This window comes from Sapajus apella, unplaced genomic scaffold (genome assembly GCF_009761245.1).
Source record: "Sapajus apella isolate SASKATOON/1434 unplaced genomic scaffold, GSC_monkey_1.0 scaffold2, whole genome shotgun sequence".
Lineage (NCBI taxonomy): Eukaryota > Metazoa > Chordata > Mammalia > Primates > Cebidae > Sapajus > Sapajus apella.
The window spans coordinates 60,079,681-60,092,755 of record NW_022436942.1 but is presented as its reverse complement, the minus strand read 5'-3'; the positions used below and the strand labels follow the sequence as shown (position 1 = coordinate 60,092,755).

Genomic DNA, 13,075 nt, shown 5'->3' with positions numbered 1-13,075 from the left:
CAAGGTCTTGCTATGTTGCCCAGGCTGGTCTTGAACTCCTGGCCTCATACTGTCTTTTTAATGGAGTTAATTTTTTAGAGTGGTTTTAGGCTTGCAACAGAATTTGAGTGGAAAAGGATATAGCCACCCCTTCCCCTGCCAACAACATCCTACACCAGAGTGGTACATTTGTTACAAGTAGTGAACCTACATTGACACATCATTATCACCCAAAGTTCATAGTTTACATTAGAGTTCAATCTTTGTATTGTACATTCTATGTGCTATGACAAATGTATAATGACATGTAGCCACTATTTAGTATCATACAAAATAGTTTTACTGCCCTAAAAATTCTCTGTGCTTCACCTATTCATCCCTTCCTCCTCCAACCCCTGGAAACTTCTTTATCATTTTACTGTCTCTATAATTTTGCATTTTTAAAGAATGTCATACAGTTGGAATCACACAATATGCAGCCTTTTCAGATTGACTTATTTCTCTTAGTAATAAACATTTAAGGTTCCTTCATAACTTCTTGGAACTCCATAAGTTCCTTGCATAACTTCTTCTCATGGCTTGATAGCTCATTTCTTTTTAGCATCATTTATCCATTCACCTACTGAAGGACGTCTTAGTTGCTTTCAAGTTTTGGCAATTATGAATAAAGCTGCTATAAACATTTGCATACAGGTTTTTCTGTAGACCTAAGTTTTCAAATCATTTAGGTTAATAACAAGGAGTGTGACTGCTGATCATGTGGTAAAAGTATGTTTAGTTCTGTATCATTTACTATTTTTACTAGATATACAGCTTAGTGATTACAGTCTGAAATCAGACTGTTTAATTCCTAGCTCCAGTACTTCTCATGTGTCCTTGGATAAATTACTTAATTACCCTAAGACTTATTTATAAAGCAGAATAATAAAAATATCTATTTCATAGGATTCTTCTGAGGGGCAGATAAAACTGATGGCAAGTGTTTAGGAGCATAAGTATTGAATGACCTAGTTGTTGACTCTTAATACCCTTATTGTTGTTCTTAACACTATGAGCAGAAAGTGTTGAGTCAGTTAGCCAGTATAGTGGACTTAAGTTGTGATAAGAGGACAATTGTTCCTTCAGAAATGTTCTTTTGCAAAAACAGCTTAAATTTATGACAGTGGCCTCCCAAAAGCCAACTTTTATGAAAATACTGAGGTCACCAACTGGGCAGAAAATAAAAACGTTCCTTAATATGGAAATCTTTACCTCAAAGTAGATTATAAAAATGCAACTGAACTACTTTCCTAATATCGAGGGACAAGTTTTATATGTAAAATATTTTACTGGATTTATTTTTTAAATATATATTTTATTTCACCCTGGAAAATGTTATTCCAATGTGGGTTTTTTGTTGTTGTTTTTGTTTTATTTGGTATTAGGGAAATGAGGTTGTTTTCTTCCATGTGGCAATACATTCATGCACAGGAGAAAATGCCATAAGGCATACAGGATAATACACATTATAAAAGAAAAAATGTTAAGACATGGAAAAAATATTAAATACACCAATAAAAAAAGAAAAAAATTAAATACAATGCTAAGGATTTGTGAAAAAAATTAACAATGCAATACTTTTTTCTAAATACTTTAAAAGTACTTAAATATAAATTTAAATATTCGCATTTACCGTATAGTCCCACATTGTTGCTCCTCCAAATGCAGACAACACAAAGACAATCACTAAAGCTATCTGAATTTCAGTTACATCCACTCTGAAAGAGGAAGGACAAAGAATAGATAAGGCATTTGTAAATAAAATTCCTGAATATGGAGGTTAATCACATATTAAATAGCAAAGATGTAAAAATCTCTAAAGGCTTAGTTTATTTTTACCTTTAATTCCATTATTGAATTATCAGCTGACTACATTGTTAAGTTAAAAAGGTTACAGAACAATTTGTGCCCACTCATAGATAACAGTACAGGCAGAGAGAAAAACAACATATACCATACATCAAATTGCTAATAGTTATCACTGAAGTTATGAAGACTTTTATTTTCTACTTTATGTACCCCTGTAATATCTGAAGTTTTTTCTACAACAATTACTTACTACTCTTGAACATAATAAAAAAATATAATAAAAACAACCATACGATTTAAGGCAAATTTAAATATTCCCAGGTCAGTTTCACTTAAAAAGCAGTGAAAATTCCAAGTCTTCTTTATTGAGGTACTAATAGTCATTATAGTTTTTCAGTTTCCATAGACATTTTCCCCCTAATTAACATGTTTAAATTTCTCAAAAAACCACTAACCAACCAACATCAGTACCTCTAGTCTGCATTCCCCTGAAGCTGTCACTCTCTTTCCTATGCTCCACGAATAGGCTCACTGAAAATTAGTCAACATTTGTAATTTTCTCCTCTCTTCGTATTTGCTGTTTAACCCACTGTAGTCTGGCTTTCGGCCCCATTATTCTACTAAAATTGTTAAATTGACCTTCAATTTTCAATTTCAATTAAGGGATACAAATCTAAGGGATACATTTCATTAATTATCTTACATAACTTCTTTATAGTATTTAAGATGCTAATCATACTCTCTTTCTTGAAAAGCTCTGCTGTGCTTTTATCTATTCCATGTTCTCTCCTGATTTTCCTACCTTTCTGGAGCTCTTCTCACGCTCCTTCCTAGACTGCCTCTTCATCTATATCTTAAATGGTGCTTTCAGAATTCCATCTGGAATTTTATAGTCTGTGAAGAATTTTATCTATACTTAAAACTACCTTCTATATGCTAATGACCTCTAAATCCTCATCTCCAATCTACATTTTTTTCCTGAGCTCCAGATTTTTATATCTGTCCACATACTTTACATCTCTGCCGGATGCTCCAACGTCTTTAGATGGAGGCAATACCCGCCTTACAGGGTAAATGTGAGGAATAAATAAGATAATCCATGTGAAGCACTTTGTACAATGCCTGAAATATGTAGGTGCTCGATAGGTGGTAAATACAATTATGCCATGATTTAGAATCAACTGCCTGAAGCCTGGCCCTCTGCTTAATGATGCATAGTTTTGAGCTGCTTCTGTCATTTATCATTAGAGATTTTTTTCAAAGCTACAGTTTCCCTTTTCAGCAATAAAGTGGGGCTAAAAAGAATCAGTAGACATGGGAAGCCAAAGCCAAGAATGAGCTTGTTCTTAAAAGGATGACAAAAAATGACAAAGTTCTTAAAAGGATCAGACCGAGAGGGAGCTATATGAGAAAGAGGAACAGAGAAGAGCATTCCTGCTTTGTGTACTATTTCCTGGTCTCTAAGAAAGATGCACCAGAGGCAGATAATACTATCTAATGGTTAGCACTAGCATTCACAAGGTGCCTTTACCTTATCTCACTAATTGTCTACCACAGCTGAGAGTCTCACGATTACCTGTTGCTGGTGACTGTTGTCAAGGGAGGGTCCCCTTTTTGTGCACATGAAGATTCGACCAAAAAAGGACCTTAGACTCCATACTGCTTTATTTTATTATATGAATCAAATGCTTATTTAAGTACTGCATATCCTTTTTCTATATTATTCAGGTCCCTTAATTTTCTTTTTTCCCTCTCTATTGTAAACTTGGGCTAGTGATTAAGTTGGAGAAGGGGAGAAGAGAAATAAAATTATTATCAAATAATGTAACTATAACATGCAGAATACCTAAAAGACTTAAAAGTATAGCATTTATAGATACTCCAATGAATTAATTTAAATTACTGATTGATGCTTTGTTCTCTTTATTATCGATGAATGATGTAACAGATTGTGAAAATGAATTCAATTATATTTTAAAATGCACAACTTAAAAAACACACTTACTTTCCAAATCTCAACACGCCTGAAACATAAGTCTGCCAATGAGCACAATAAAACACAAACATCCCAATAAAAGAGCAGAAAAACAACCAGTCAGGATGAGTTCCTAAGCGAGCAGCAATTGAAGCTCCCACTGCCATAAATACTGAAAGAAACAAAGTTTAAGAACCATTAAGAATTAAAAATAATTTATAAAATAATTGCCCTATGCTGTTTACAAATATAGAGTTTTAAGGAAATAATCATGGCATTAAAATAAGGTACACTTATCAAAAAGAATTCTTGGACATATTTTTTAAACAACTGCATTATTTGCTTCCAAATGTATCCACCCAGAAAACTGACCATTCAAACAGCTCAGTTCATTTTGTTTCTAAGGTATCATTTAAAAAAAACTTCAATAATTTACCTGTGGAAAGAGAGTCACAACCATGGTCAAAGAGTTCCCCTAAAGGAGAACAAGAATTTGTTCTTCTGGCTTGTTTTCCATCAATAGCATCCAGTGACTGGTAGATAAAAAGTCCCAGTGCACATAAAAGGTATGCCCAGTATGGTGCCTATAAAATATGTAAATAAAATAAAGATTGTTACGTGATAATAAGCTTTTTGAAAATAGCTCCACCTAAGGCTTTGAACTTTGTGTTTAAAGAACATTCCTAACCCTCATTCTACAGATGAGAATTAAATTCAGAAATCAAATTAATTGCTTTAAGACATCTAAGTAGAGGGTCACAGAAGTCCATAATGTGAGAAGCACAAAGTTAAATGACTGAACACGGATTAGGCCCCTGATCTTGATTCCTACATCCATGGCTCTTTTAATATAATACTGTGCATATGTGCCACAGATTTGAAATTACTCATTCAATTTTTACTGTAAAAAAAGACCTTGGGGGCCAATTGCCGACCTCTGCTTCCACTCATGGTGGAGTAACGGGGACTAGATTTACTCCCACCTTACATAACTAGAAAGGCAATAAAATATATGAAAAAAACGTTTTCAGACATTATAGGCAGTGCAGGCTTGTGATCCCTGTTTATTTGAGTAAACAAATGAGATAAGCCCTGCGACTGCACCAGCTAACTTCCCAGAGTCAGTTTCCAGGCCATAGTGCAGGAATGGGACCAGAACAGAGTCCAGCAATCTTGCTGTGTTGAAGAGAAACACAAGGTCAGGAAGGACAAGGCAGTTAGGATTTGTAAAGCAGAGTACCTGTGAGGACAGAGTTGCACAGAGGGAGGAACACAAGTTGTGGAGGCCTTACAGAAGGGTATCTCTCAGTCTTTGGCTGAGAACTCACCTGTGCCTGAATGAGACAAAATTAACAAAGGCCAGGGAGGGAAGCACTGCAATGCAGAAGGTCAGACAATTCTCAAAGCTCATACAAGGCTGGGACATTCATGCTCCCGCCAGGCAAAGCAGAAAGCCTCATTAACACTTGGGACATTGGGTAAAGTTCTCAGAATCAGCAGGCATAACTTAACCCTAGACTGAAGGCTTCTCTGGACAGCTTCCCTAACGAAACTTAAAATCCGGCCTCAAAAGGATTCAAGTAATTCCTGGCAACTTAACTGCAGCCAGCACATAGTACGTCTTAGGGGAAAAAAATCTAGTATTTCCAAATGTAAAATTCACAAGGTTTGGCATTCAGTAAAAAATTACCAGTAATGCAAAGAAGCAGGAAAATATAATAGACAACTAGGAGTAAAATCAATATAATCAGAATGTAATCAGAATCAATATGAACAGAAATAATATAATTAGCAAATGAGGACATCAAATTTTTTATTATAAATATGCTCCACATGTTCAAGAAAGTAGAGGAAAACATGAACATTATAAGCAGAAATGGAAGAAAAGACTCAAGTGAAACCTCTAGAAATGAAAAATACAATATTTGAATTGTAAAATAAACTGAGTGATATCAACAGCATATTAGATACCACAGAAGATCAGTGAGCATGTACCAATATACTACCAAGGGAAACTATCCAAAATGACGGAAGAAAAACGACCTAAAAATAATTGAACTGTGCTTCAGCAAGCGGTGAGACAACAGAAAGCAGTCTAGCGCATAAGCAACTGGAGTCTTAAAAAAAAGAGCGAATGGGGCATGACAAATATAAAAAGAAATAAAGGATGAAAAATTTCCAAAGTTGATGAAATTTATAAACCCACATGTCCAAGAAGCTCAACAAACCCCAAACAGAATAAATATTTTTTAAAACTCCACCAAGGCACATCATAATCAAATCAATGAAAACTAGTAAGGAGAAAATCACAGGTCAGGCACAGTGGCTCACGCCTATAATCCTATCACTTTGGGAGATGAAGTTTGGGCAGATTGCTTAAGCCCAAGAATTCAAGACCAGCCTGGGCAACATGGTGAACCCCATCTCTACAAAAAATATAAAAATTAGCCCAGTGAAGTGGCGTATGCTTGTAGTTCCAGCTACTTAGGAGGCTGAAGTGGGAGGATTGCCCTAGCCTGGGGAAGTCAAGGCTGCAGTGAGCAGTGATGGTGTTACTGCACTCCAGCCTGGCTGACAGAGCGAGGCCCTGTTTCAAAAAATAAAATAAATAAAATATCAAATTCAGTTCCAATAAGCACGTTCTCAAAAGTTTATGCTGGAAGCTATGAAACAATTTAAGAAAGGGTAAACAGAAAACTGAACAATCATCGTGACAGTATAAAAATGAAAAACAACACATCCCACCTAGAATCTTTTGAAAGAATCCCAAAGTGTTTTGCAGAGAACAATTCTGTTAACTCTTTTCAAACTAGTAAATTCTTTTTCAAAGATACATTTTATTATGTATACAACATGATGTTAAGGGATATGAAGATAGACATGGTACTATACTGAAGCAAATTAACATATCCATCATTTCCATAGTTACCCATTTTTTTGTTTTTGTGACAAGAGCAGCTAAAATGTATTCATTTTACAGTTCAATTTCTTTTTTTTTTTTTGAGATGGAGTTTCACTCATGTTACCCAGGCTAGAGTGCAATGGTGCGATCTGGGCTCACCGCAACCTCCGCCTCCTGGGTTCAGGCAATTCCTGCCTCAGCCTCCTGAGTAGCTGGGATTACAGGCACGCACCACCATGCCCAGCTAATTTTTTTTTTTGTATTTTTAGTAGAGACGGGGTTTCACCATGTTGACCAGGATGGTCTCGATCTCTTGACCTCGTGATCCACCCGCCTCGGCCTCCCAAAGTGCTGGGATTACAGGCTTGAGCCACCGTGCCTGGCCCAGTTCAATTTTTTTAACCTATACCCCTCAGGTTGTGCATTAGATCTCTAGACCAGCTCATCTTCCCAAGCTGTAATGTTGTATCCTTTGACCTGCCTCTTCTCATTTCCTCCTCTTTATCCCCAGAGGGGATAAAAACTCCTGATAGCCAGTTTTGTTCTCTGTCTCTGAATTTTTTTTCAGATTCCCTGTATAAGTGGGATCAAGATCACACAATATTTCTCTTTCTGTGTCTGGCTTGTTTCACTTAGCATAATGTCTTCCAGGCTCAATCATATTGTGGCATTTGGCAAGATTTTGTTTTTTTTAGGGCTCAATAATATTCCATTGTGTGTACTAAAGTTTCTGTTTCTTTATCCATTCATACGTCAACACTTAGGCTGTTTCTGTATTTTGGAAATTGGGAATAATGGTACAATGAACATGGGAGTACAAATATCTTTTTAAGGTGGTGATTTCACTTCCTTTGGTATAGTTTTATAATTTTTGTTCTTATATTTAGGTATTTTATCCATTTTGAGTTTATTTTTGTATATGGTATAACATAAGGTCCAATTTCATTCTTTTGGCATATGGAAATCATTTTCCCGGCAACATTTATTGAAGAGACTATCCTTTCCCCATTGTGTCTTCTTGGTGCCCTTGTCAAAAATTAGTTGACCATATCAAACTAGCAAATTCTTACCCATTTTTTCTACTATTAGAAATTATTTTTAATTTTGATGATCAAAGGAAAGCAAAGTTACGTGTCAAACATGTAAAATTGGAAGTTGAAGTTATTAAAATTCGTAATGACAAAATGTCAGAGGGATCTTCCATTTCTCTTAACTCCTTATACTGAAAATCTGGAGCTTCTCAAGGAAAACTCTAAAAGTTTAAAACTCTAAAACATTAAAAGCTTAATTCTGACCTCTGATCTGAGAAACTAGCTGCAAGCAGGTCTAATGGTTAGGTATTAACAGAAATTCATACTGAAATAAATTTGATTAACCCTTATACCACAGCTGGAAGTGACTGTGCCCCAAACTGTAACCTGCTCTTCATTTAGAAAAGGGAAATGAAGACTGTTTACCATTTAAAATGACTTCATTAGGATACTAGAGGCATTAAAATTTACAGTTTAAACAGGGAGAGACTGGGAGTTTAAACAGGAAAGAGAGGAAGTCCAGGGAGAAACCAAGGTTTCTGGCTGAAAGTGAAAGGTTTACTGGAGTCAGTGACTATATCCATGTTCCTGGAATAGATAATTTACAAGAGATAATATTGCAAAGGTAATGTGATCTTAAACAGTACAACAAAGGGCATTTCTTTTCTTTCCTTATTTTTTTGTTCTTGAGACAGGGTCTTGCTCTGTCACCCAGGCTGGAGTGCAGTGGAGGATCTTGGCTCATTGCAACCTCCACTTCCTAAATCCAAGCAGTCCTACCCCTTAACCTCTCAAGTAGCTGGGGTTATAGGCGTGTACCACCACGCCTGGCTAAATTTTTGCATTTTTGTATTTTGTGTTTTATATTTTTGTATTTAGACCGCATTTCGCCATATTTCCCAGGGTCCATCTCCTGACCTCAAGTGATCCACCTGCCTCAGCCTCCCAAAGTGCTAAGATTATAGGCCACAGTCCCGGTTGACAAAGGGCATTTCTAATGTCTTATTTTATTTGATACCGAAATCCACAGAGACAGGGCAGTTATTATCATTTTCTTTTTATTAAAGATGAAAGTGAAACATATGGAAGAGTGATAATTTACATCAAGGCAAGCACTTAGGCTGGGTCCAGGAACTAGATCAGGTCTTCGGACTTGCCCTTTGATGAGATTTATCCTGCCACAGGCCACACGGACTGAATGGAACTCTTCACCTGAATTCTCAAAAACTCCCTATTCCATCAAACCTGCTGAGAAGCACTTTCCCCCTCACACAATTCAATTTCAAGTGGCAGTGAGCCACAGCAAATGATCTTCCAATATCTGGTTCACTCCTTTTCCAATTCTGCCCAAATCTTTCCAAGTTTTCCCAGTCTTCCCAAGGCCTCAGGAGCCAGACCTATCTTCTCTTTTCCCTTCGGTCACTACCTCCATTCCTAGCTGGAAGATATTAAATAGTTTGCATTTTCTCTCGTTCTTTCTAACTTGTTATCCCTGCAAACAGGTTGGGATTTATTTGGCCAGGCACAGCAGAACAACTTCCTTCCAGATGTCCCTTTCCAAAACCGGTACAATTATAGTAAAGACTCTTTTTTTTTTTTTTTATTTTTTTTTCAAAGACACAAGGTCTCATTCTGTCACCCAGGCTGCAGTGCAGAGGCACATGCTATAACCTCAGACCCCTGGGCTCATGCAATCCTCCCACCTCAGCCTCCTCCGTAGCTAGGACTACAGGCGTTTGCCACCATGCCTGGTTAATTTTTTAAATTTTTTGTAGAGAAGGCATCTGGCTATGTTACCCAGGCTGGTTTCAAACTCCTGGTCTCTAACAATCCTTCTGCTTCAGCCTCCCAAAGTGCTGGGATTATAGGCAAGTGCCACCATGCCCGGCCAGAAGAGACTCTTGACAGAAGCAGGAGCTACAGAGCCTCCCTAACTCAATTCCAGTTTTCATGTTAACTTCAAAAATTTTAAATGTAGGATGAAAAAATTACTCTTGGTTGTGAATTATAGAGTCATAAGTAATGTATCAGGCTACTTCTATAGAAGAAACCTATTCCAAGTAGTAGAATTTCTGTAAGTAATACTGCATTCTAACATTTAAAGGTTTTACGGCTGTGTGTGGTGGCTCACACCTGTAATCCCAGCAGGGGAGGCCAAGGTCGGCTGATCACTTGAGGTCAGTAGTTTGAGACAAGCCTGGCCAATATGGTAAAAACCTGTCTCTACTAAAAATACAAAAATTAGCCGGCGGTGGTGGTGTACTCCTGTAATCCCAGCTATTCAGGAGGCTGAGGGACAAGAATCGCCTGAAGCTGGGAGGCAGAGGTTGAAGTGAGTCGCTGCACTCCAGCTTGGGCAATAGAATGAAACCCTGTCTCCGATTAAATAAATAAATAAATAAGTTTTAAACTATATAGTTTTCATAATATCTACTGTATTGAGGTGAGAGAGCAGGCATCTACTTCTCTTCTGGCCCACAACTCTGTAACTCACTGAGAAACAGCATTAGTACCTTCATCTTGGTCTCCCTAATCAATGCCGCCTGTCCCCTACACACCCAAACCAAAACTGCAAAGTTAACTCTTTCCTTTTCCTTTCCTTCTCACCTAAGAAATTTCATTTCCTAAGGCTGAACTGATTAAAGAGGACAGGGATTGTGTCTTTTTCACTCACCCCTACATTCCCAGTACTCTAGAACATTACTCTGGCACAGAGTATATGTTTAACCAATATCCCTGAATTTATGGACCAAGGGTGACAATAAAGGTCTTTGTGCAAAAATAATTTTCTATTTGTATTACAGGAGCATTTAGGGCAGGGCCTGCATGTGCTTAGTTTAGGAGCACATCAAGGAGCACAGGAGATTAGGAGTAGCTCTTCTGGCCATTCCTAAACTAATCTTTTAAGAAGATATAGAATGACCACAAGCTCTTTACTCACTGATAAGAGTCTTTTCATAGCATAACTCTCAATCAGCCATCTTCATCCTCCAGCTCCATTCCACCCACAAAGTCCTCCTGTTTACTTATGACTTCATACTGTCTCATGGCTTTTTCCTTTCTAAACACTGTTCTCATCCAATTCAGCAAAGCACTCATGTGCCCCTCCTTCAAGGACTGCCCACCTCTTACTCCACCTACAACTTCATCTAGGGAGAAATCAAACGACACAAACCTACCTATCTCCAGTCATTCTATTCCTACCTATTCCACCTAAAAATGTGCCTTCTACAAATATTTTTCAGGGTTAAAGCAGTCTTTGCAAATATACAGGCCTTCTGTTGTACCAAACATGCTCATTAGATGATTAGTACCTCAGGTATACAAATATAAGAAACTACACAACGATGACATTCATGACTTTATAACAATGCACTGTTTCTATTGTATAGTTTCCTTGGTTTTAAATGATTTCACAGGTAGCAGAACAAATTTAAAAAGCAAAGCTTTGAAATTATCGTCTTTAGTTAATGAAGGAAAGATCTAATTTAACCAAGAGAAGTAATTCTACATAAGTCATTAATTGTTTCGTAATTGTAGCCTACCATTTTTTTCAAATGAGAGTTAAGTCCACTTTCTGTTGCTATAACAGAATACTAGATACTGGGTAATTTTTAAAGAAAAGATTTATTTGGCTCTTGGTTCTGGAGCCTGGGAAGCCCAAGAGCATGGCACTGCATCTGGTGAAAGTCTCATGCTGAGATCCACTGAGCTTACTGGACAAATTTCACTTAAAGCATTAAAATATTGATTTTCTGGAACATGTTCTTAGGTCTTCTCTAAATGAAAATATTAGACTCGATACTTTCCGAGGTACTAGAGGTTGATGTGATCTTATTTGCATGTGGCCCCATCTTTCACATTAGAATGTAATCCTCTCATGGGCATGAAAGATGTAGTCTATCTTTTGTGTGTGTGTGTGTGTGTGTGTGTGTGAGATGGAGTCTTGCTCTGTTGCCCAGGCTGGAATGCAGTGGCGCAGTGGTGTGATGTTGGCTCACTGCAATCTCCACTTCCCGGGTTCAAGTGATCTCCTGCCTCAGCCTCCTGAGTAGCTGGATTACAGGTGCACACCACTACAGCTAGCTAATTTCTGTATTTTTAGTAGAGATGGGGTTTCATCTTGTTGGTCAGGCTGGTCTCGAACTCCTGACCTTGTGATCTGCCCACCTCAGCCTCCCAAAGTGCTGGGACTACAGGCTTGAGCCACTGCGTTTGGCCACGCCTGTAAAAATAGCTTTATGCTGTTTTAAAAACTCTCCTATAGGAGCTAAATACATAGAAGATGAATATCAGGCTGGGTGTGGTAGCTCACACCTGTAATCCCAGCTCTTGGAAGGCCGAGGTGGGCAGATCACTTGAGGCCAGGAGTTCAAGACCAGCCTGGCCATCATTGTGAAACTCCATCTCTACTAAAAATACAAAAATTAGCCAGGCATGGGGGTTCACGCCTGTAATCCCAGCTACTTGGGAGGCTGAGATGGGAGGATCACTTGAGCCCAGGAGGCCAAGGTTGCAGTGAGCCAAGTATTCAAAAAAAAAAATGTTGAAATGCACTCCAGTGGCTGTCAAATTATTAGGGAAATATTAGGAAATTCAGAAGATTATAGTCTTAAATCTTTTGGAAGGCTGAAAGGTTTTAATGGAACAGGCTGAAGGCAGCCAGTTCATTACATTAGAATTTTAAGTCACAGCGTAAGATTAGGATAACAAAGCTTCCCCAGTTAAGTCTGTTTACCCCACATCCCTTTGTCTCTACTCTGTTTACTCAATAAACTTTGTGCTGGATGGCCTTCTCCAGCGAGGTGGGAGGGGAATTATCCGGAGGGGAATTATCCGTTAATGGTGTTTACTCTGGGCCCCAGAACCGAACCAAGACCTTTAATCATTTGTAAAACCACTCTTTTAACCATGTTAATTATCCACAAACATGTTGACTTAGAACCTCTGTTATTAAGTCTATACTAAATAAATGTGAGGAAGGACAGGGAGCTGTGGTGGCTTAGCTGCAATCACCCTCTGATAGTAGCTGACAACCATCCCTAGGCCACTCAGATTCACAGTATAGTAGGCGTGAGAGTGCATTCATTCATCTATCATTGAGTTAGGGTCTGCAGGACAGACCGCCGCAGGTGATGATCAGCGTCTCAGGTGGTGACCCCGACGTGATACTTGCCACAGCTGGTGCCCGAATAGGGGACCTAATAACGTGACCGATGCTACAGCCAGTGTCCCCATGTGAGGAGACCAATGCCACAGCAGGTGCCTTGTGAGATCAATGCCACACAAAACAAAAAAGCAACAGGAAGAATACATGAACCAGGTTTTTCTTGCAGAGTG

General features: G+C 38.1%; 1 protein-coding gene across 3 annotated transcripts in view; it reads right to left on the bottom strand.

Annotated features, from left to right (window-relative positions):
* Positions 1-13,075, bottom strand: part of CHPT1 (choline phosphotransferase 1) — a 31,489-nt gene that overhangs the window by 11,226 nt on the left and 7,188 nt on the right. For all 3 annotated transcript variants that reach the window (XR_004275494.1, XM_032299244.1, XM_032299256.1), the window contains exons 2-4: positions 4,239-4,386; positions 3,833-3,974; positions 1,652-1,736 (exon numbers count right to left, since the gene is read on the bottom strand). Coding sequence is in view for 2 of the 3 variants with exons in the window: in XM_032299244.1 (XP_032155135.1) it covers positions 1,652-1,736; positions 3,833-3,974; positions 4,239-4,386 (375 nt within the window). In the remaining variant the exon portion in view is untranslated. The remainder of the gene's footprint in view (positions 1-1,651; positions 1,737-3,832; positions 3,975-4,238; positions 4,387-13,075) is intronic.